The 24238-nt window shown below is 50.4% G+C and overlaps 3 protein-coding genes across 4 annotated transcripts in view; 2 read left to right on the top strand and 1 right to left on the bottom strand.

Moving 5' to 3' along the window:
• The first annotated feature begins 21 nt into the window (after positions 1-21).
• Positions 22-2976, top strand: L3HYPDH (trans-L-3-hydroxyproline dehydratase). Its single transcript, XM_027711791.2, has 5 exons — positions 22-580; positions 844-1013; positions 1294-1416; positions 1977-2114; positions 2479-2976. Exons 1-5 carry the CDS (start codon positions 34-36, stop codon positions 2602-2604), a joined length of 1104 nt encoding a protein of 367 aa, XP_027567592.1. The 5' UTR covers positions 22-33; the 3' UTR covers positions 2605-2976.
• Positions 2977-5104: 2128 nt separating this feature from the next.
• GPR135 (G protein-coupled receptor 135) lies at positions 5105-7792 on the top strand. Its single transcript, XM_039383318.1, has 2 exons — positions 5105-6476; positions 7143-7792. The coding sequence occupies exon 1, from the start codon at positions 5163-5165 to the stop codon at positions 6417-6419; it is 1257 nt and encodes a 418-aa protein (XP_039239252.1). The 5' UTR covers positions 5105-5162; the 3' UTR covers positions 6420-6476; positions 7143-7792.
• Positions 7793-16839: 9047 nt separating this feature from the next.
• The window catches only part of DAAM1 (dishevelled associated activator of morphogenesis 1), a 95646-nt gene continuing 88247 nt past the window's right edge, over positions 16840-24238 (bottom strand). The window contains exons 24-27 of one of the 2 annotated variants that reach the window (XM_027711773.2): positions 23932-23992; positions 23167-23298; positions 20311-20481; positions 16840-19701 (exon numbers count right to left, since the gene is read on the bottom strand). In XM_027711773.2, the coding sequence (XP_027567574.1) occupies positions 19492-19701; positions 20311-20481; positions 23167-23298; positions 23932-23992 (574 nt within the window). In that variant the 3' untranslated portion in view covers positions 16840-19491. The remainder of the gene's footprint in view (positions 19702-20310; positions 20482-23166; positions 23299-23931; positions 23993-24238) is intronic. The other variant, XM_039383317.1, reaches the window with a different exon arrangement.

The raw sequence follows: 24238 nt of genomic DNA, 5'->3' as shown, positions 1-24238 counted from the left end.
GTGGCCTCAGTGCGGGCGCGTCCCCGCGGTGCGATGGCGGCGCGGGGCGGCAGTGACAGTGTCGGTGTCGGAGCCGGAGCGGGGCGGGCGCTGCCGCCGCACTCGCCTTCGGGCCCGGTGCTGCAGACGGTGGAGATGCACACGGGCGGCGAGCCGCTGCGCATCATCCCGCGGCTGGAGGCGGCGGAGCGGGCGGCGGGCGGGCTGTCGCTGCTGTCGCTGCGGCGGGAGGTGGCGGCCGCGCAGGACCACGTGCGGCGGGCGCTGGTGCACGAGCCGCGCGGGCACGCCGGCATGTACGGGGCCGTGGTGGTGCGCGGCGAGGCGGCCGCGGAGGGCGCGCACCTGGCGGCGCTGTTCCTGCACGGCGCCGGCTACAGCGCCATGTGCGGACACGCCGTGATGGCCCTCGGGCGGTTCGCGCTCGACTACGGGCTGGTGCCGGAGCCCGCCCGTCCGGAGACCGCCGTCCGCCTGCGCTGCCCCTGCGGGCCTGTCACCGCCTTCGTGCCCTGGGACGGCCGGCGCAGCGGCAACCCCGTGCGCTTCCACAGCGTGCCCGCCTTCGCCGCCGCCACCGGTGGGAGCCCGGCCCGCTGCAGCGGGCTTTGGGGGGGCTGGGGGCTGGTGGCCTGGCTGAGGGGCATGTGGCAGATCCGTCCCTGATTCTGATGCTCTTCAGAGGTTGTCGGGGGTGGCATAAGGTATCACATGTATGGGAGCACCTACACATCATCCCAACCACTGCCCTTGCGTGAAGCGAGGTTCCTGCACTCCGTATGCAAGCAAGCCCATGGCTCAGCACGGTTTCCCCTGCTCACCTCCCTCCCTTTCTCTGCTCAGACTTGGCCATTGACGTCCCTGGCCATGGGAAGGTGGTGGTTGACATTGGCTACGGCGGCACTTTCTACGCCTTCCTCAGCGCCGAGCAGCTGGGCCTCGATGTGTGCTCCTCAAAGACCAGAGACCTTGTCAGTGCAGCGAGCGCAGTGACAGAAGCGGTGAAGAAACAGGTATGGGGGAGCACCGTGGCACCCCAGCACATTCCCTTCAGGGTGACTGCACCAGACTGAGACACTCAGGAGGGGGGGGAGTCCCATCCTTCCAGCCCCAGGGTGAATCTAAGAGGCCTTACAGGGACGTAAGAAGGAGCTGCTGCTGCATCCATCTCTGTTACTGCAGAAGCAGAGGTGGAAACACAGCATTGTGGCCTTGTCCCCTTCCTCTGGTCTCTCATGGAAGCTGTACTGCACATGCTTCTGCTGTGTGTGACCCTCTCTGTGCTGTTCCCAGTTCAAACTTCATCACCCTGAAAGTGAAGACCTGGCTTTCCTCTACGGCACCATCCTGACAGATGGGAAAGATGCCTTTAGCGAGGAGCCCACCACCAACATCTGTGTGTTTGCAGATGAGCAGGTACAGAAATGGGCTCTCCTCAGGCACATGAGGCACCACCTTTGTCCCCTCTTACGTCCACTGCAGAGAAGAGGGACAGTTCTGCTGCTCGGTTTGGGCAGTGATTACTTTTTGCTACTGTCATGTCTCTGAAGAGCCAAGTGTCATTTCACACATCCTGTTTTAATTCATAATGGCAGAAATACTTCTGTGCATCTTAGGTGGTGACCTTTTAGAAAGGTTTATACCTACAAACCCTTTGATAGGAATGTCCCAGGGGCAGGGTGGCCTTAGCCCCTCTGAGTCCTTTTGCTGTGATGCTGGTAAGCTTTCGAGTGCTCCCTAAATAGCCTCAATATTTATTAGATCATCCATCCCTATAAGTGTGCCAAAGCTAATCACAATCCAGAAGTACCCCAGACCTGCCGCTGTGATGTATCCAGGTTCTGCACAAAACCCTGGGCTAGAGGGATTTCCCCCAAGCACAGTATAAAGGTGCCAGAGAGATCTGAGGGGAGCCATACTGTTTTCTATTAAACTCCAGAATAGTAGAGCTGGTTCATCATCTCCTCTGCACGTAGGTTGACCGAAGTCCAACAGGTTCGGGTGTGACAGCTCGCATTGCCCTGCAGTACCATAAGGGACTCATCCAGCTGAATCAGACCAGAACCTTCCGGAGCAGCACCACGGGCTCCTTGTTCACTGGGAAGGCAGTGAAGGCAAGTGGCTTGTGCTGGTCTTTCCCCCTGTCTCAAGGACTGCTGGAAAATTGCTGTTGCCTTGGCTCAGTGGGGAAGCAGAAAAGCCTTTCTGTTGCCTGGGGAAGAGCATGTGGAAAGGGGGAGGTGCCTGGGGGTCTTGCCCTCCCATAAACCTCATGCTTCAAGGATTTTAATTAGAAAAGCAAGTAACAGTAAGTCCTTGTTGTGTTGCGTGGCTGCTGCACACTTTGGGATGCACTTGGGCAGAGCACAGTGCTCCAAGAGGGGTGTCTGCATAAGTGCCAGGTAGCACTGGCATTTTCTGGGGTTGGGAGTGTGGAAACCTGCTGTCGCCTCTGTCCTGATCCTGATCCCTCTGCAGGAAGCCAAGTTTGGCGACTACAACGCTGTCGTTGTGGAAGTCTCAGGAGAAGCCTTTTACACTGGCACAGCCACCTTCACTGTCGAGGAGGAGGACCCACTCAAATACGGCTTCTTGTTCAAGTGACCCGAGCCACGGGTGATGGCAAAGTCTCACTGGTGGTGCTGTGCTTCTCCTGCCCGTGAATTTCTGTTCTTGCTGCGATATGCCAGAGCAACGGGAACAGCTTTGGGTGGTGTGACAGCATCTGCCATGTTTCAAGATAACAAGCTCTGTTGTCCTGTTGTGATGAGCATATTGGGTGCGCTGTGATTAGCATAAACGGGCTGCTCTGAGAAGCCATAATATTTTTCTTCTTTTTTTTTCTTTTTTCCCCAGTAATTACTCACAGAAAACAGAGCTGATCTTGGAGAGCTGTCTTCAAAGTTACGTGCCTTCTCTATATCTGAAAATTATGAATTTCAAAGCCAGATTCGTATTAAATGCCAGCTGAAAACACTTCCTTTCTCCTCTTATTTTCCCTCCCAGAGCACATTTCCACGATTCTGCTGTGTGTGTCATGGCTGTTGGTTTGAATCCTTGTTGTCTCCTGCTCAGCCAGCCACGCTGTTCTGTCTCATGCCCTGTCTTCCCTTCTTAGGCCTGTCCAGATACCTCCTTCCTCCATTACACCTGCTTCACTCCACCAGATCCCTCCTGCGTCCCAGAGCTGGGGATGAATTTCCCACTGTCCCCACTGAGTGAGTGTGGCATGCTGCTTCCCTAAACCTTCCTCTCTGGCTTATCTCAGACCACTGGCTGCAAATACCCCAAGGTTAACTTTCAACAGGAGCAGCTGTATTCGAAGGTCTGAGCTATTATGACCTTAGATAATTATTTACTGATGATTTTGTCTCAGTCCAGGGGCAGCTTGTGCAGTGGAGTGCAATCAGTGTTTGCTTTGCCAGAGTCCTTCCAGGGAGGATTGCCAATGGAAAAACCAAACCAAGCATTTGCAGTGGCAGGAGCAGAGCTTCAGACCACTCGTGGCCTGTCATTTCCACTGTGTCTCTGGACAAAGTGGTGCTTGTTTACTGAAGACACTTGTGGGAGTGTCTGGGTGCACTTGTTAAAATGAGACATGAAAATGAGAATGATCATCTCCCAGGAGCTCTTGCAGCAGAAGGGAGAAAGTCATACTGGTGAGCTTGGAAAACACTGGCATCAAAACGCCTGGGAGGAATTTCTTCTGCCAAGTTGAAAATTATAACTTTGGAATGGGCATGAACAAAAATCCCCTCATTCAGAGAATGCCTGTGCTCCCAAGAGAGTTTTTATAGGACAGTGTTTGGAGCTCTTGCTCAGAGCTTTCCTGTAACCCCTCAGTAAATCCTGTACAGCTTCTGGTCCCGAGGAGCAACAAGTGACATGCACACCCTCCATGCTTGCAGGAGCAAACTCCTCCATGTGTTTTCAGCTTCTGGGCTTCTCCCTTGTGATCAGCCCCCCAGCCTTGCTCACAGGAAAGAGCTGGGACAGCAAGTCACGAAGCCCAGCACAGAACGTTTTGAAGCTCTTCAGCCATTAATTGGGGTGCAGCCTTCATTAGCTATTCACTACCCCCATCCCTAGGAAACTTTTCAGGTAGAGGCAGGCAGCTCCAGCATGGCTGAAAGAGGGGGGACAGGGTCCTGTGCCCATGTGGGGGTCCCTGACTGGATTCCTCAACCCTACAGCTGGTGATGTCTCAACCCCCAGCCTGGAGAGTGGGAAGGGGAGCCCTCATCACTCTCTACAACTGCCTGAAAGGAGGTTGTAGCCAGGTGGGGGTTGGTCTCTTTTCCCAGGCAACTATCAGCAAGACAAGAGGGCATGGTCTTAAGCTGTGCCAGGGGAGGTTTAGGTTAGATATTAGAAAGAATTTCTTTACAGAAAGAGTAATCAGACACTGGAATGGGCTGCCCAGGGAACTAGTGGATTCTCCGTCCCTGGAGGTTTTTAAGATGAGATTGGATGTGGCACTTAGTGCCATGGTCTAGCAACTGCAGCAGTAGTGGATCAAGGGTTGGACTTGATGATCTCGGAGGTCCCTTCCAACCCAGCTGATTCTATGATTCTATGAAGGGGGGTGGTCCCGGCCTCTGCCAGTGTCTGGGGGTAGCTGGTCCTTCATGATGGAGAGGGGACAGGAGGGGAGAGGGATGTGAGGGAAGAGGGATGTGAGGGGAGAGGGATGTGAGGGAAGATGGATGTGAGCGGAGGGGGGGGTGACAGGATCTGGGAGTAGAAAAGGGTCTATGGGGACCCGTCCCCGACTCTGGGATGGGAACGCCACCAGTGTGGGGTGAGGTGGTCCTGACCTCTGCCAAAGTGTCTGGGGGTTGCTGGTCCTTCGTGATGGGCTGCGGGGCTGTACGGGGAGATCAGCCAGGAGGGGAGAGGAGCTGACAGCGTCTGTGGGGGTCCCATCCCGGACTCTGGGATGGCGATGACGCTGGTTTGGGGTGAGGGGGGATCCCCGTCCGCAGCCCAGCCGTGATGCCCGGCATCCCTCGGCCCCCGTGCCCGGCTGTGGGGGCCCGGCCGGGCCGGGCGGGTTCCCCGGGCAACGGCGGCCGAGCGACGTCAGCGGCCGGCGGGGCCGGGAGCGGCGGGCGGGCGGCAGCGCCTCTGCAGCCGCGGCGGGGCCGGGGCATGAGGTGCGCATGGAGCCGGGAAACCTCTCCCGGGGCAGCGGCGGCGGCAACGAGAGCGGCGGGGCTGCGGCGGCGGCGGGGCCGGCCGGGTGGTCGGCGGCGGCGCTGGCCTCGCAGGCGGCCGCGCTGCTGCTCATCTTCGCCCTGTCGGCGCTGGGCAACGGGGCGGTGCTGCTGGTGATCGCCCGGCACCGGCAGCTCCGCACGGTCACCAACGCCTTCGTGCTGTCGCTGTCTCTGTCGGAGCTGCTGGGCGCCCTGCTCTGCCTGCCCCTGGCCTTCCTCAGCCTGCTCAGCCGCCCGCCCGGCGCTTGGCTCTTCGGGCAGCGCCTGTGCCTGGCCAGCGCCGCCCTGCACGCCGGGCTGGGCATCGCCGCCACGCTCACCATGGCCCTGCTCTCCTTCGACCGCTACTGTGCCATCGTGCGCCAGCCCCGGCACAAGATGGGCCGCCGCCGCGCTGCCCAGCTGCTGGCGGCTGTCTGGCTGTGCGCCCTGGCGCTGGCCGGGCCCTGGTACGGGCTGGCGGGCGAGGGGCATCGCGAAGCCCGTCCCGGCGCCTACCGCTGCGTCTACGTGCTGCCCTGGGGCTCCTCGCGGCTGGGGCCGCCCTACGGCGCGGCCCTCATCGTGCTCTGCTACCTCCTGCCCTTCGCCGTCATGTGCTTCTGCCACTTCAACATCTGCCGGGCGGTGCGCCTGGCCGAGAGCCGCGTGCGGCCCCTCACCACCTACGGGCACCTGCTGCGCGCCTACGGGGAGATGCGCACGGCCACCACCGTCCTCATCATGATCGTCTCCATCATCTGCTGCTGGGGACCCTACTGCATCCTGGGGCTCGCCGCCGCCGCCGGCCACCTGCCCTTCTCGCCCACCATGGACGCCGTGGCCAGCGGGATGGCCTGGGCCAACGGCGCCATCAACCCCCTCATCTACGCCGCCCGCAACCCCAACATCTCTGTGCTGCTGCGGCGCAGCCGGGAGGGGGGCTACAGGACTCGCAACAACATGGTCGCCTACCTGTCGGTCCCAGGCCACCAGCCGGAGCCCCGCAGCCGGGCTGACCGTGTCCGGGAACGCTACATCAATCGGCACAGCGGCCCCCCCGGCAGCGCCCTGTCCTCCTCTAGCCCGGCGAGCGGGGGAGAGGTGGCCATGTGGGCCTGCAAGACTCCTGCTGTGCTCTTCTGTCGGGATGGGCAGCCGGACACCATTTCTGAGGCCACCTTGAAGACCAAAGCAGGCACCATCGACACCAGCCTCTGAAAGGACAGGGGTCCTGGATGGAGGCATTGGGTCCCGGGGCTGTCTCCTTGAGGAAAGGTAGGGAGAGTCCCAGTGCTTGGAGCCCTTTGCAGCCAGACTACCAGGAAACTGGAGAGATGGGACTGCGTACGAGCCATAGTGTGGTTTCTTCTCCATTGTGTGAGCTCTGGTTTGGTGGCCCAGACTGCAAGCAGTGAGAGCTCCGCAGGGAAAGGAAACCTTTTCCTTTCAGCAGGCCTGATGCACTGGTGGCAGCCTCCGAGCCCAGCCAACACAAGAGCTCGACTGCAAGAACAAAACAGTGTTTGCTCCAGTCCTGCAGAAAGTGCCACAGTGAAGCTCAGAGGCCAACACACCAATGCAGCCCAAACTGACTGACTGACTGTGTGAGCTGTTTGTTAAGTGCCAAAAAAGCTGTTGAAAGCTGAGCACTGGCAGCTGGAAGGCACTCTGAAAATATCACACTGTGAAAAATGCATCATGGCAGGATAATGTTGCTTTAACCCATTATATGTGGAAGTGCCAATAGTTATAAAGTCATGTGAGACTGTAAGACAGGCTAAAAAAGGGATCTATTAAGGTTATTTTTTTTTTTAATTTAAACTCTGGAGCGTAAAAAAACAGTAATTTTGAAAGGGAAGATGTATGATACTGGGAGGGAGGGAAAGGAAGATGAAACCTCAATTGTCAGAATTTCAGTGGCCTTTTCTGGTTTTTTTGCAGATATTTTTTTTAAATACTGTGAATATGAGAAACATGAGTTCCACAGACAGACTGAGGAAAAGTGTGTGACCACAGACTGTGGTGTCACTGAGTTTGTGCTCAAAGGTGTGTGTTTTCTTTTTGAACTCACCTGAAGTGTCTCTTGTCTCTAAGCGTTTAACTGTTTTTAGAGAAGCTGTGTGGGAGAGGTATCTGAAAGGAGAGGTAAAGCAATACCATGTGCTCCCTGTGTGCTCTTCAGCATGTGAAAATCTGTATATGCAGAGAACAGGTATTATTGTATTGATGGCAGCAATCCATTGGAGTTTAATATATAAAAACCACCTCTGTTTGGTGTTGAAAAGGAAGGAAAATAACACAATAGAAGTGTGATTGTATGGCATAAATTTGTATTAATTTATCAGTGTAATCTTTTTGTTCGAAGGCCTAAAGCCTTAAACTAGTATTTTGAATCAGAAACTAAGATTGGGCCTTCCTTTGTTTTTGCCACAGTTAAGTGTGAGAGGTGGGCAGTGTTTTTCCGTGTACAGGCTTTAAAAATACAATGTTTCAGTTTTACCGGATTTTTTCAACTGTTTGTGACGCAAGTAAACACACTGTCATTATTTTGTGAGACAAGAAATAAATTGTCTTTTATGCAGGACATGAAAGTGTCTCAGCCTGTCATGATTCTCAGGCCAGCCTTGAGAAGGGAACTCCTCTGAAAAATTGCCAGATGAATGATAGTAGAGAGACATAATTGTTTGTGAAATTTTAGTGCAGCTGGTTTCCATGGTCTAAGCATTACTGTAACTTTCTTCTGTGATGCTCCTGAAGTCCACTAGGAAAAGATTTGACCCTTGACTACTCAGCACTGCTACTTTGCCCTGCAGCTACTGGATTTTGCAAGTTGAGCAGTGTTTTCTTGCTGTTTCAGAGAGAAGCTGTGCAGAAGAGCCACAGGAGCTGTTTGACAGCAAGTGAACACTGGTGGCTTGTTGGAAGGGTGGGACAGGAATTTCTGGCATACCTGCCCTTCCTTCCACATGGCTAGTGTAAATGGAAAAAGGTGGTTGTGAATGGCGAGGTTAGATTTAACTCCTACCTAGGTAGTTGCAGGGGGTAACAAGGAGATTGGTGTGGGATAATTTGCCATAGAGACCATGTGGCTAAAAGCCCCTGGAAAGGGGATTCCCTCAGTGTTTGGCTCTGGCCACCTTTCTTGTCCCTTCTGTCCCCACCATGCCAGTTGACTCTTGCTAACTAGCTCAGACACTAAACAACCATTGACTCCCTCTTTTTCATGCTGGTTTAGTTTTCTACTGATTTGATGCCCTGACCAGTGCACCACAGGCCAGGTAAACATCTCTGTGGCCTTTCCTTCTGGCAAGGGCAGGATTGGGGATGTCAGGACTGAGGTCGACCACAAAGTATCAGAGGAGCTGCTCCAGGAGTGGAACTATCACAGCTAAAAGGTGGTAGTGAAGCTGGAAGTAATATTTTAAAACGTTTTTAACAAGCATTGGTCAGTGCCTATATGTTAGTCTTGTATGTGAAGAGTTGAATGAGGACAGCAGGCTGTAATCTTTGAGCCATCACAGATTAGCACATTTCTGTGAAACGCTAAATCAGGCTGTATTCTTGACTAGATCCTTTTTGACATGGACCTGCTCCAGTCAGAGAGCCAGCTTGTGTTTTAAAGCTGTGCCTGGCCCGTACTTCTCATAATCTTAGAATCATAGAATCATTTTAGTTGAAAAAGACCTCTTAGGTCATTGAGTCCAACTATTACCCCAGCACTGCCAAGTCCACCACTAACTCAGGTCCCCAAGTGCCACTGCTACACATCTTTTAAATCCCTCCAGGGATGGTGACTCCACCACTTCCCCCGGCAGCCTGTGCCAGTGTTTGATAACCCTTTCCATGAAGAAATTTTCCATAGTAAACAGTTTAAACCTCTTCTGGTGCAATTTGAGGCATTTTCCTCTTATCCTGTCACTTATTACCTGGGAGAAGAGACCGATGCCCACCTGGCTCCACCCTCCTGTCAGGGAGTTGTAGGGAGTGAGAAGGTCCCCACTGAGCCTCCTTCTTCCCAGGCTGAATCCCACCAGCTCCCTCAGCCGCTGTTGAACTAGTGAGGTACATGGGTCTCTACAGCCACATTTTTAGAAGTTTAGATGTTTTAAAAACCCCAACCAAAGGGTGAGGGGTCTTAAATAAACCACAACCAGCAGAGAGAGACACAAACCACACCAAAGGCTGCAGGTTGCCTGCCAAAATGGTACTTTAAATGCTGCTGTGTCCCAGCTGTGCTGAAGGTTTCTGCCTCTCAGGCAGCGCTACAGAGTGGGCAAGGAGGCCTCTGCCATGCTAGCACACAAACCAGCGTGTCAGTCTGTCCCTGTACCTAAAAATAGCTCCATGTATTCACCCGTGAGAAAGAAACCAGAGGATTAATTCACTGTTTAGCTCTGAAAACTCTGCCCGTGGTCACAGCTGCTTGTTCCCAGGTGAGAAAACATTGCAGGGCGTGGCTCCTGGCCGAGCCACTGTGGGACATCACCCCCACATCTCTCACATGCCCATGTTGGTGTCACCCTGCTTAGAGAGCCCCTTTCTTTGGGCTGAAGAATTCAGAAGACAGCAAGACACTGAGGTTTTAGACACTGTAAAGCTAGCTCTGAGGCTCCAACCCTCCAGCCATGGCTCTTTCCTTTTCTCTCCCTTGAGATGAGCCTGGACAAGGTGCATTGCAATCTCATTTCCACAAGGATATTGGGACACTTTTTTAGTTCAAAATTCATGTGAGTTTGTCAGTGCAGGATGTTTGGCATAAGAGACATAGCAGTTAACATGATTTGAAGACCAGTTCAACCCTGAATAACAGTGACAACATTAGTCAAAGACAAATTAAAAATGAGTCCTTGGGCTCTTAGTCCCTTGTTGACTTTCCAGCATACTGACCATCAGTTTAAGAGTGCCCTATTATTTGGCAGTGATACACATGCCACTGATTTAACTAATGCATTATATTTTAGAAGAAAAATATGGTCTTGATGAATGACAAGCATTTTAGAAGGTACTGCTCCAACTGCAGGCAAGTGGTAGTTTTCCTTCTGATTTAATCATTAGATTCATCTAAGTAGTTATTTTCCACTCCTTTCCTAGTCTCTGGATGAAGTCTCTGTTCAAAACAAATGCCGTGTGCATAATTTGTGAACTGTGAACAATTAGCAGCTCGATTAGCAGTATTTATAAGTGACAATCTGATGAGCTGTAATACCTGTCATCAATCAGCAGAACTGGGATAGCTTGGGTGTAAGATCCCCAATTGCTGCTTCCCTTTCAGCACTTGGTGTTGGTTTGTGTATCCAGTAGATGCCAGCAGAGACCTAAGCACAGCTTTTCCAATAATGATTCTAAGAAAAACCTCTTTCTGTTAAATGAGATCAGCCACTCTGCCTTCAGGACTGCTGCATCCCAAATACAAGCATTCAGAGCAAAGGTTGCAGCTGATGCAGTGAAAGGCCTAAGGGCACTCTCCAAAACCTGGGTTGAAGGACAGATTCCACACCTGCTGCTCTTTGCAAGGTTTGTTGTAGAGTCTGAAATAAATAATTTGGAATGCACATCAGAAAAGTTTGATTTTGTGCAACGCTAGCTAATTAACGGCCATACTGCACGTGCCCCAGAGCTGCAAAACCTGCAGTTGGAGGCCTGGTGAGATCAGTCCTGATGCTGACAGGGTGCTTAGTTCAGCAGAAGAGCTGCCTCTTCACTCCAGCTGCTTTTGTGTTTTTATATAGTGACTCTGACTGTTAACAATAAATAGTGGGTCCACATTTAGATCTGCTCAGTAGCTGTAACTCTGCAAAGAGTTACAGAGCCACAAGGTAGTAACTAAGCACCAGAAGAATAAAATGGTCCCAAATCCTGCAGGAGGAGTAACCCGCAATGGGATCTAGGCTTAGGTGACCCCATGCTCAGTTGTGCTATGCTGGCTGGATGTGGGAAGACAAGGCTCTATCCATACCATGGCCAGCCCTCTTGCTGTTCCCAATTTGCAAAGGAGCAGTGGTTTCTCACACCGTGCTGCTGGCAGCACACTGCCTGGGTCTCGAAGCATCTACAATCACCCCAGCTGAACTGCTTAGGGAACAGCTCTGCATCTCTGGATATTTTTTCCTAGGATATCACCACTGCAAGAAGCAGGAGGAAAAATGACGTGGAGAGGCAGACTGTAAATCCCCCTCAGTGGCATGAAATGGATGAGTCACTGAGGAAATCAAAGTGAAAGTAGCAGGAACCCCAGGGCACAACACCAAGGCCTGCATTAGTCTAGCTGGGGAGTGATGGATGATCTCAGCCAAGAAGACCCCAGGAGGCTGTGACCAGAGCCAGAGGAGATTTGACAAGGGGGACTCAACAGCAAAAGGAATTCCCACACAGCATGATGTGTGCAGAGGGTCAGATCCAGCACGGGATTCCCTCGCAAAGACCTCCTCCTCTCCAGGCAGCTGTGCCAGAAGGAGGGCAGGTGGTGACACCCTCCAGCACTTCTCTGTCAGGGAATCAAGCCCTGAAGCTTTGCTGGGGCTGTTTGTGCTGGGTGACACAGCACATCGGTGTGCCCACAGGCTTCTGGGGTGATCATGGAAGATGAGCAGGATACAGCCATGATTGACTAGAGGAAGCACATGCACTCTGAGAGGAACCACTTGTTATTTGTGTTATTTCTTGTCTTGCTGGCACTGAGATCCTCCAGGTTCCTCTGCAAAGCCAAGCACTTTCAGAAGCCCACAAAACTGATTGGAGAATATATATATGATACTTGGGATCCTTAATTTTATGCACCTATTAGTCCTCCCTTTATAAACTATTTTTAGTCTTATCTCTTGCATAGTCAGATCAGAAGCTAATAAACAAGGGGAACATCTAAAGGGATTCACAAACAGAACAAAGATTTCATTTTTTTTTAAAGTTTTGCTCAGAACAGAGGATTACACCTTTCCTTGGTGGGGGGGGGGTATTTTTGTGTGCACTGAAGAGTTAAAGGTGTTTGCAAACCTCAGTTTGCTCCAGATGTCTGCTTTCCCTTCAGACATGGGGATGCCCTCTTCTCCTTGCCACCGTGAGGAGAAGCAGAAAGTTGCAGCAGGGGTGACTTTGGGGAGGTCACTTTGGAAAATTATATTCCTCAGTTCCTGGTAGTTCAGGAATGGAAATACTCAGTGCTGATCAGGCTTCCACATCCAGAGGAACATCTCTCTTTCTCCCAGGGGGCAGAGCAAATCTGGCTGAAGGTGGCAGGACTATCTCCACCAACTTCTGCCAGCAGTTCTGATGCACAGGGTGAAACACTTTGCTTACACCTGGGGCTTGACCAGAGGGATTCACTGAGATGTGCACTCTCAGAGCTGCAGGTGAAAATTTTCCCCAGGTTGGGGCTGCACATGGACGCTAGGCTGGCTCCCGGGGGAAGCTGGTGGCCAGCACCAGGCTAACCCACCCCACCACAGTGCAGGGCAGTTGGGAGGATGCTGGTGCTGCATCTGGTGAGGAACCAAACCCCCTGGATGGGTCCTACAAATTAAAATCCCTCAGGGTCATAGATGTGGACAAAAGCACCAAGATAAATCTCTCTTTAAATTTATCTTGCTCTCCCAGCAATTCCCTGCGACCACGTAAATGTAATTTGCTTACCTAATTTAACAACACACTCTGAATTAATCTCAACATCAGGGATAAAAAATGCTCTGAGTAACCAGGTCACTTATTTTTTTCCCAGTGAAATCTAATGTGCTGTGCAGCACTTGTGCTTCTCCCTGACCTGCGCCTGTGGCTTCTGTGCTCAGTCTGGTGCATTTTACAGAACATTTGGTAATATACCATCCCTGAGGTCATGTCAAGTTCTGAATACAGCATCTGAATTGTGGATTCTTTCCAGAAAATATAGCTCAAATGGTGATCGCCTCCTGCTATTAAATAGGAAAGATTTGCCATAGAAACTAGGTCTTGCCTGAGTGCTTCTCACTGATTTCACAGTAAAAATGGGTTTTAGGCAGAGATCGGGAGCTGGGAGAAGCACAAAACTGGGACTTCCTCACCTTTCCTTGAACCCGGGGGATGCTCTGCACAGAGCTTGGCAAAGTAAAGCTGTGTGAAGGTACACAGGCAAAAATTCAAGTAGATGGAAAAGCTCCCAGTAGTCCTCAGCACCCAAAGCCCAGGTAAAGTCATGGGCACAGTCCCAGCCCTTCTTAGAGCAGTGTCCTGGGAAACTCCATCTTAATTTCAAGTTCATGCAAGGTGACAACAGAGTGCAAAGCTGGGTTTTAGCAAGGGGAGCCTGCACAAAACAGGCACCCAACCCAGACCCTGGCATTGGCACAAGCCCTGGTGGGGCACTCTAGTGGAGTGGGGCACTCTGTGATAATTTCAAAAGCCATGGAAGTAAGTTCAAATGACCCATGAAACTGTTTTGAGTTAGTTTGTCTTACACAAACATGCATTTGTGTTGCCTGCACGTGCACACATAGTGCACCAGCCTGAAGGTCAGGCATTGTCAGAAGTCACAGGGAAGCCACATGCTGTGACCTTTGGCTATTTGACTTGAACTACGAGGGACAGAATTAAAATTAGCCCTCTTCAACCATGCTGGGGGAAACTTATAAAGAAAATTTAGCATTTATCTGGAGAACTTTTCAGACCACAGTAGAGATCACAGAGGAATACAAGAAGCAGAATTGATTTTGCACTTGACAGCTCTAAAATGGTAAAATTGGAACGTGCCAGCAGATGGTGGTGCTGCCTTTGCTGAGGCTCTGCTGGGGCCCAGCAGCACAGGATTTCTCCCTGGCTCACCTGCACACTCTCATCAAGCCTGGTTTAAAGGCTAAAAATAATATGAAATGTTCAGGGGTTTCAGGTCGGAGCACTTCTGATTCAAACAGAGAACTCTCCTTTCTACATGCATCTATTGGAGAACCACAAGCAATGCCAGGGAAAAAGATCACAGGAGAGATATCTGGCAGGATTTGCTGCAGGAGACAGGATGAAGATGGGGCTCATCACCTCCTTCCTGCATCCATTGCCTTTGTGTCAGCTTGGCCTCTCCTGTCTCCCCACAGAAGCAAAGTTTGAAAGGCATGTTCACCCACAGCACAGGTTGGTACAGAAATAACCAGCTTTTATGGGGTTTGAGAATCATAAAATCATAGAATTGTTTAGAATCACGAATTTAGTTTGGAAAAGATACCTAAGATCGAGTCCAGCTGTTAGCCCAGCACTGCCAAGCCCAAGTGCCACATTCACATGTCTTTTAAATACCTCCAGAATTGATGACTCCACCACTTCCCTGGGCAGCCTGTGCCAGGGCTTGACCACTCTTACCGTGAAGAAATATTTCCTAATATCCTAAAACCTCCCCTGGTGTAACTTGAAGTCACTTCCTCCTGTCCTGTCTCTTGTTCCCTGGAAGCAGAGCCCGACCCCCACTGGGCTACAACCTCCTTTCAGGGAGTTGCAGAGAGTCAGAAGGTCCCCCCTTGAGCCCCCTTTGCTCCAGGCTGAGCCCCTCCAGCTCCCTCAGATGCTCCTCATCAGACTTGTGCTCCAGAAGGGATATTGAAGTCTGACAGATACATTTGGTCCACTGTCCCCTTTCTCAGGAGTAAATAAGTATTTTTGGACATGAAATCCAGCCAGCTCCTGCTGTCCCGGCACCCTGCAACTCCTTGCCGGTGGCACAAAGTGGCAGTGCTCTGCCAGTGGGATTGGGAGCCATGCCTGTCCAACTTGCTGAGCTGAGCTTTGCATGCAGTGCTGTGTCTGCATCAGGCCATTGCCTCAACCTCTTGACTCATCTTTTCCAAGCTGGGGTGTGATGCCAAGGATAACAGGTTGAGTGCGGGAGATGACACCTGACACTCCTCACTCCTGCAGGACTCCCAGTCACCCCAGCCTTGGGCAACAGGGAAAGCCACTGGGCTGGAGAGGAGCACAGCCGAGGCTGGCTCAGCAGGTTTGGTGCCACCAACTCGGGTGGCCCCATGGGGCAATTCCTCCAGGAGTGCCATGCCCGGCAGCTCCCCTGGCACCGGCGGGTCTGGGCAGGTTTGGCTCATCCAGCACACAAGGGTGTGCTGGCTCATGGCTGTAACAGGAGGGAACAGCCAGGATTTGGGACACAGAAGCCTTTTTTCAGGTGAAACCCCCCCCAGCCAGGACATCAGTGGACATAGGCTCACACAGCACAGCTGTGCCAGTCTAGCACAGCACCCACCCTGGTCTCCTTTCCTCATGGATGACAAAGCATTGTATCTGACATTTATATTCTTAAGCCATAGATGCTTCTAATCCAGCCCTGAGGAAGGGTTTGAAGGCTATGAAGCTTGCAAGTTACTATGATTTTTTTCTTCCCTCAAATATCTTGGTTGAATAAAAAGCTATGCACTGACATTGCTTACATCTCCCACTGCCACCCCCCACCCTGGGGACCATCTCCTTTGTCACAGAGTGGTGTGACCCAGGAAACCTGCCATTAACCAGAATTTCAGGGCCTCATCAGGTTGTGGATGGCTTGTTCACATCCATTTATGGATGAACCCCGATCAGCCCTATGCTGGGGACACGGGGATTTATAACGGAAAGAGCAGCTGAAGCCATTCTCCCCTTTTCCTTGGGCCCTTTCACCACAGTCCAGGGCTGCTTTCCCATGGCATCACCAGCCCACATGACTGCTGGGTGCTGTGATGGAAGCCATGCTCTTCACCGTATCCCTGTGCTCCCCACCAGCCTAAATCTGACCAAAACTGGGGCATAAATACGCTTTGTGGTAGGAAAACACCAGCAATGGGATATAAATAGAAGAAAGCTGCAGTGTCTGCCAGTCCCAGTGCTGGGTGGGATCGCACCAGAGGAATCCCCAAGAAGCCCAGGGATGTGTTAAATGCCCCATCTGTGTTGGCTCAGTGCCAGCTTACTGGTTATTCTGGAAAAGCCCTGATCAAACGGGAAAGCATATGGGTCTGAGCATGGTGCAGATGCTCCCACTGCTACAGACAGCAGAGTCATGGGTGCTGCAAAGATCACCCATGCAAAGAGCATTGGGAAAAGAAGAAAACAGCACAGAGCGTGGATGGGAAGGTGTGTGGGAAAGGCAGCAGTGAGTGGGAATAGGCCAGGAGGCGTTTGGGCTACTGCCAAGAAAACATCTCTGCTGTGTCTAGATAGGCTTGCTAGAGGCACACCAGCCCAGCCAGCACTGTCTCCTGCAGAAAGGGAGATGATTCAATCCCATGATGCAAAACTGGCAGCTGCCTCGATGCAGGATCCTTGAAAAGCCCAGGTGGGCTTTTGGAAAAGTTCCCACCAAGGTGGAACAGCCATTAGAAACAACACAGTGGGGAGAAATGAATGGGGCTGTTAACTGGGAGGCGTTTCAGAGCCCACAGCTGGGTGAAGACAAGGATGCTGCAAGCCTGGAGGGTGGAAAAACCCCTCATTGCCTAAAATCCAGCAGGGTGGAAAACACCTCAACCACCTAAAACCCAGCATGCAGGGAAGGGGTGAAGTGGGGTTATCAGCCAACCCCAGAAAAGCCCGCAAACACACCCGAAAAAGAGCAACCCTCAAAGAGCCTTTTCTTCAACACCTGTCTCAATCCCCAATTATCCCATTATTTTCCCCTAGAAAATAAGTCATGCCTCTGCCATGTACACTCACCGAAATCGTTTTTCTTTATTGCATATTGCCATCTTAGAAAATGTACAGTCTCATAACATTACACAGCATTTCCCACTAGCTAAGACTACTAACATCCTTGCACCTAACAGACTACCTTGGTCACTATGAAGCTAATAAGGTCCAAGACATATACTTTAGTTTACAAATTATTATGGATTTTTTGTTTGTTTGTTTTTGGCATTATTAAAAAAAAAAAATCATCTTTAAAATACACACCCAAGAGAAAAGAGTGGCTACTTACACCAGCACCAATCTAAAAGTAGTTTTCGACAATGGCACATGGAATTACCTGCACACAGCCTTTGTATTTATTTATACAGATATAATATTTTTTTCTTTTTTCCTTTTTTTTTTTTTCTGGAAAGAAAACAAAGAAATGGCAAAGTCAGCCTAATAACCAGGCTGTTGTAAAACAATTAAAAAAAAACAACAACCCAACAGGTTTGGAAGGGCAAGAGGAAATCTGTCAGGAAAGGTCCTGATGTGGCACTGGGGTTGTGGAAGCAGGAGTTGGGGTGGGTGCTGGCACCCAGGGACCCCGGGAGGGGATCACCCTTTCCGACTCCCACTGCCTTTCGAATTAAACACGTGTGACCAACCATTCCTTAAACCATCAGAGGCCAGACTTTTCTTTTTTTAACCTTTTTTTTTTTTCCTTCTTATTTTTACATATTTTCAATTCCCCCCATAGTCCATTCCCTCAATTGTATCAGCCCCATTTTTTTCAGCCATAAATAAAAAATATAAATAGAGGCACTTTAGTTAAGGAATAGTATTATCATTACCTTTTGTCCTTATTTCCCCCTCCTTCTTAAAGCAAAGTGCTTAACTCCACCTTTGAACACAATCTGCAGGTTTTGCAGCTGCTTGGATACGAGGTGCTGGACTTTATTTTTGCGCTTACCTGCTTTATTTATTACTGCTTTAAATGCTACTCAGAAAGTCTTTTTTTTTTTGTCTTTTTTTTTTTAATCTACAGTGCGTTAAAAGTTGCAATGAAGAAAAGAACAAAATGGTAAAACCACAGCTCTTGACAACTCTGCTTCGAGAGAGATTTCACAGCTTTCACTCAGCACACAGACCCCGCGGCCTTCAGGTGCTTAGAACCATATTTTTTTATACAAATTAGTTTAAACAGCACTTTTGCTATACAGTACATATAGTTAACTGACATCCCATACCCCACCAGTAATACCGATTATCTGACAAAAAAAAAAGAACAACCAACCTTATTTCAAATAGTGTTAATATCTAGTGCAACAGGGACAAACTCATCTCTCCACAGGAAAAAGAACAAACAAACAAAAAAAAGAAAAGGATCACAAAAGTATTGGTGGTATAAAAAGATTTTGTTTTGCTTTCTTAAAAAACATACCACAAATAAATAAAAGTAAAAAGTAACAGTCCTCTATATACTCAGCATAATTTAAGAATAGAAATGTTAATATGTTAATGGTGGTTACTTTTTATTCTCCAATTCTTAATTTTCTAAACCTTTAAATTATTACTCCCTGAGAGCTCTGAATTATTTTTATTATTGTTTTTTCTTTTTTTTGTCTTTTTTTTTTTTGGACTGACATTTGACAGGTAGTTCTGCTTACAAATTTGCAATGACAATGAACAGCAAACCAGTCGAAAAAGGACCTGGCTAAGAGACAAGTGTTTCTTGGCATCGCTGCTTCTGTGTGTCCGAGAAAGAAAAAGAAAAGAAGGTGGGTGAAAGCTGGCGGGTTTTACCCCAACCCCTTTGTATTTCAGAGACCTTCGGTCCCAACCCACCTTGACAGAGGATACAGTTTGTCCCATTGAACAGAAAGCAAGAATAAAAATTACAAAGCAAAAGTTTATGCTCTTCGCCTCCTCCGAGAACCGACCTTTCCCACCGTCTTGGGCCAGAAAACGTTGCAACAGTATAAATACATCTGTGTGGCGTTACAGCGATAAGCACTTTGGGGTAAAGTTTGTCCTTTAGCAAGGTGGTGGCAAGAGGAAAAAGAGCGTTCCCCGAGGCTGACGGGAAGAGCATCGCTGGGAACGCCCACGGCGCTGAGCTCGGGAACCAGCGCGAACGCACGGATCTGCGAGTTTTTGGGAATAACTGTGACAATGAGGAAAAAAACCCAAACAAACCATGGATTAAAGTTCAGTCAACTTTGCTCTTTTTTTTCTTTTCTTCTTTAAACCGCTCGGCTTGTGTGCAAGGCGTCCCCTGCAAGTGGCCCCGGGGGGAAACCGAGCAGGAGAGCAGCAGGGAAGCGGCTTCCCGTTGGTTTTGGGGCCACGGGGACCGCCGGCGGCTCTGGGTTGGGTCCTCTCTTGCTCCGCGGACGCGGCATTGTGCTTGTGCATGGGGAGAACTACTTTTTTGGAGCCGGGAGGAGGCGGTGCTGGCGCTCGCCAGTGCAAGAGCCGCCCCACGTACCTCCACCCGTGCCCCCCGACCCGACTATATACACAGTATATACACACACACACACTCGCCCGCGGGGAGAAAGAGCGTGCCACTGTTTCGCTTTAAATCGCAAGGCAGTGTAATGGAAATAAAAAGGAAACCTCAGCCACTTCAGAAAGACCAACCCGTGGGAGGTTTTTTCTTTGTTTTTTTTTTGCTGTCTGTTTTTCAGAAGTTGAGCTTGGTGACGGGCCTCTCCCGGCCGCTGTCAGCCAGCTGGTTGGTGATGCGCTTGCGGTTGCGCTTCAGTTTGGTGAGGTCCTTGTCGAAGACTTCGCCTGAGCGCAGGGCCGAGACGAGGTCGTCGAACTCGCCGCTCTCCTCCCCGGTCTCCTTCGCCTTCCTCGCCTTGCGCTCCCGCTCCCGCTGCTCCTTCAGCTACAGGTCGTGGAGGGGCAGGGAAAGAAGACACTTCACTCCCATGCAGGTGGTTGTGGAGTGCCCAACACATGCACGGGGACCCCCAAACTCATGGAACAAGAGCCGTTTCCCACCCCAGTGCACAGCACACGAGAGCTGGTCAGGGTTATTGATATACCCCCTCCTCAGAAGTGTTCAAGGCCACATTGGGTAGGGTTTGGAGCAACCTGGTCTAGTGGAAGGTGTCCCTGCCCATGGCACAGGGGTTGGAACTAGAACTAGGCCCCTTCCAACCCAAACCATTCTGTGATCCTGAGATTCTATGATTCTGTAATACAACCCATGGGCTGAGGGTCACAGCCCCATGGTTGCTGCTTGTGGGTCACAGCAGCCCACAGGCAGCAGCAGCTCTGCTGCACATTTCAGCTCCAAGACCTCACCAGCATAGCTGGTCACGAGTTAATTAGGCAATCAACAGTGAAAAGTCAGTGGGTCTAGGAGCAGAGAAGCTCCCTGCCCAGTCTTCAGTGCTCCCTGTGCCACCATGGCCAGCATGGGGACAGCATGACATGGCTGCCATCCCCAGGTGCCCCAAGGATGCTGCCGGACTCGCCGGTGTCCGCTCACCTGTGCCTCCATGCGCGCCCGGCGCTCTTCCTCCTCCTTCCTCCTCCTCATGTTCTCGTTCTCCTGCTTGGCCTCGGTCACGGCTTGAAGGAACTGGTCAAAGATGCCGAAGAATTCGTCAGGCTGAATTTTGTCCGTGTCTTCTCCAAAGTGCTTCACAGCCTTGGAAAACTGGAAGAGAGAAGACAGGGGTGCGTCAGTGTTGGATATACCCACTGCACTGGTGAAACCCCCATGGGAAACCTTCGACCTGATGGAGCAGAGAGAAACACTTCCAGCAGCCACGGCAGATAGCAGGGCTTTGCTTCATCAAGTCTTGCTTTAAACATGTAGTAAATCATCTGATGTTTTACCTGCTGCCCTGTAAGTGCCAACCTGGTTTACTCTCAAGCCCCCTCTCCCCATCTTGCCTCTGGCTCTGCTAAGCCTCTCCTGCCCCAGCTCCACTTTGTTAACTAAGCAGCAGTAAAAACAAGGAAGCAAAATATTGTGGGACCAAAGACATAAAACTAATAGTAAACACGGCAGGGGAAGGGAAACTCGCACTTTTAAGTTTTTCTTTGAAGTATTTTTGGGGTATTATTTATCATTGCCACATGCTTTGCTATTGAAACCAAATGTGTTGGTGAAACTTCTAAAAGAGATTTCTGCCCAGGCTCAGGCACAGCCCTGGGCAGGGAAAGAGGGAATTTTCCGGCCTTTTGTGCTGTTTGCACACCATTAATACAAGGGAGTCAAATGAGGCCTTAGCAAAGGTCAGGACAGGACATCCATGATCTGGTGATGCACCCCAGTCCCCAAGCAGCCCATGACTTGTCCTTGGGACCGACACTCTTTGTTCTCACTTCCAGTTTGAAGGAGACTCTTTGTGCATAGAAAGTTTGTTAAAATTGTGATGGCATGTCCTGGAGATAAGCAGTCTTAAAAGAAAGGAAAAACAAAATCAAAGCACAAACAGATTTATTAGTTGCTTTGATTTTTCAGGGTAGACCAAGAAGAACATTTTTAAAGCCTGCTTGTATGATTTAATTTTATTTGCAGGGGTGCCCCACACTTTTCAAAAGACATTTAGGGCATTTTTATTTCTTTGTTTACTTAAGAGAATTAACACTTCAAGATGCAGGGGGGAATCGGAGAGGTGCCACTATATAAGTCAATATAATTGAGGTTATTCTTGTTGATTTTAATCAAGATACTAAATTCTCTGCCACGTTACAAGAGATTCTGGTGGGGGAGGGAAGCCTGAAAATGTTATCCTCGTAGGATATAAAGTTTACAAAACAGGGATGTTTCTGTTTCTGATTTCCTAAGAGAAAGCAGTAACACACTTTGAATCTCCACATGTGTTTAAAAAGCGAAGAGATGGTGAGCTCCCCACAGCCCAGCCCATCCAGTAACTATGACAACAGCTGCAAATGTCTTCAGAGTGGACTTCCATGGACACTGGGGACCATGACCAGATCCACCCAAGTGAGCAGATGATGATATAGTTTGGAAAGCATTTGTCACCATTTCCCCAGTCCTAACTCACTACAGGGAAGATCTGCCAGGTTACTGTCAACAGTCCAAAAGGGTGGCCTGGTTTAGGCATAGCCTCAGGAAGGCAATGGTCCATCATAATATGCCCAAGCATGGGTGGATGGTCAGAAGGACAGTGCCAACTGGACACTGGTACAGCCAGGGAGAAGGAGATGACACATGGACACATACTGTCTTTGGAGATGTAGCTGATGCAGTGGGACAAGGATAGGACATCTAAAATGGCCTTTGCTGGACTATCTCCCTGCCACTCCCATCAAGGTGAAGGCCAGGCCAGGGAGGAGATACTGGAGGACTTGGGGGAATGGAAATCAGCTGTGTCCCTTTGCTGAAAGAGGGGAAGCAACAGGTGCTTGGGAATCATGGGTGTCAGCCAGTGGCCACCCCTTTGCTGTGAGTTAAATCAGGCTTTGCTGTGAGTTAAATCAGGCTAGTGGGGAGAAAAGGACAATGTTGGCAGGAGGTCACTGCATGTGGCTGCAAAGCTCTCACCAAGGTACTACTCTGAGAACAGAAAAACTTTTGAGTAGCTTCTCTAACCAGGTCTGAGTTTGGTCTCAATTCATGTCACTGAGCTCCTCTCTTCTCCGGAGAGAAGAGCTGGGCAGGTCCTAGATCAGTTACCCCTATAGAAGTGGGGTTGGTCAGGCAGCCTCAGTTGTCTCCAGTATCAAACTCTGGGTGACCTCATGTCCAGCTGAAGACCTGATTGCATTTTTCCTCCTCTTCCAGATGAGGATTTTCCTCCTCTTCACCCCCAGATGGAACAGCCTGCTTTCTTGCCACCTTCAGTCTTCACTGGCCAAGATGCCCCAGCAGCCACGCTCTTAACTCTAATGCCCCCAAAATTGGGATACTTCCATTTAAGACACAGAAAGCAAAGCAAGCCCTTTAGGCTTGCGTGAAAGCTCTTCACCAAAAGCAAGACCCTCATAAATGACCTAATATTTCCTCCCCTGATGGACATCACTCTCCCATGCCTAGCCCTTGCCTTGCACTTCCAAAAGATAGACAGGTATCTCACGGCTTTCTACAGCACATCCTGCGTCCCAGAAGCTGTCTGTTAGCTGGACCTGCAATCCCCTGCCATGATGGGTTGTGAAGCAGGAAGAAGGCCCTGGGGACAGACAGGGATGTACCCACCCACCCCCTCCAAACAAAACATGAAGAGCAGCCCAGCACCCTTCTCACATGAGAGTCTCGGCAGGACACTCACATGACCTCGTGGGGGAAGCACTGGAGATGTTCACACACAGTTACATGTGCTCTGGGAAGGCTGAAACACTGCCCAGATCTCAAGGATGTTGGTGGCCTTACCAGTTCTTTTGCTTCCATCAGAAGATCTTCGACATCTGAGAAGCTGAAGCTGGCTAATGTGATGAACTGGCTGACGACAGACACAAACTTGTCACCTGTTTGCTGAACCTGAGACTTCTGGAAGTCCAGCTCCTTTGGGAAAAAAAAAAAAAAGATAAATCTGGTCAGGTCCTGGCTGATGAAGGACACAAATACCATTAGCCTCTGGTAATGGGGAGTGTGCCTGCATCAGTGCCCAGGGTACTGCCTGCACCACCACTGCTGCTCCCCCCTGCCATACGTGACACCCTGGATTAACCCGTTTTACAATGCCTACAGTAAGCTTTTAAGCCAAATCCTGCAGGAAAGCTTGTGGGAAGCAGGATAATTTAACAAGACGGTGAGTCCTTTGGGATACTCCACCATTTCATCACCATTCCAGCTGGGTTGCAGAAGTGCTCTCCAGCCCTCTGCGGTTTTACAGCCGAGGGGAGCCCCCTCTGCACATCACAGGTCCTCCATGGGCATCATCACGAGGCTTACTCACCCTCCCTTGATGTATTAAGATATAAACCATGCACGTGCCTAAACACACATGGTAACTTCAGTGCCAAAACAGCCCTGAGAGGACAGGAGCATGTGCAGGGCAGGAAGGAAAGGCAAACAGATCTCCAGGATGTGAGATAAAAGCAGCTTTGCTGGGAGCTCCCTTGCCTGCCTCCCCAAGGAGGGATGCCGTCCTGCTTGGAGCCAGGCTGGACTGTATTTTATTTAAGTAATACTCACAGTCTCCACCGCTCTCAGGCCGCTCCTCAGAGTGTTTATTTCTTTCTCCAGCTCAGTCATGCTGTTGGAAATAGCAGGATGTTAATTTTCAGTCTTCCCCAGAAAATTTTACAGCTCTCTGACCAACTTGACTGTGTTTTTCCACTGAAAAGACCCCGACACTGCACACTTTGCCTCTTTTTTGCAGATCAGCATGTCTCGAGCTGCAAGTCAAGCTGACAGCCTCTAAGCTGGGGCTATCTCAAAGTGGTTGCAGTTGCTTATTGTAAAGCAAAGCACTTTTCTGTATTTTTAATCAAGGGGACTG

The sequence above is a fragment of the Pipra filicauda genome, unplaced genomic scaffold (genome assembly GCF_003945595.2).
Source record: "Pipra filicauda isolate LSUMZ 115617 unplaced genomic scaffold, ASM394559v2 scaffold304_size882533_pilon, whole genome shotgun sequence".
NCBI classification, from domain to species: Eukaryota; Metazoa; Chordata; class Aves; order Passeriformes; family Pipridae; genus Pipra; species Pipra filicauda.
This window is presented reverse-complemented; position numbering and strand designations above follow the sequence as displayed.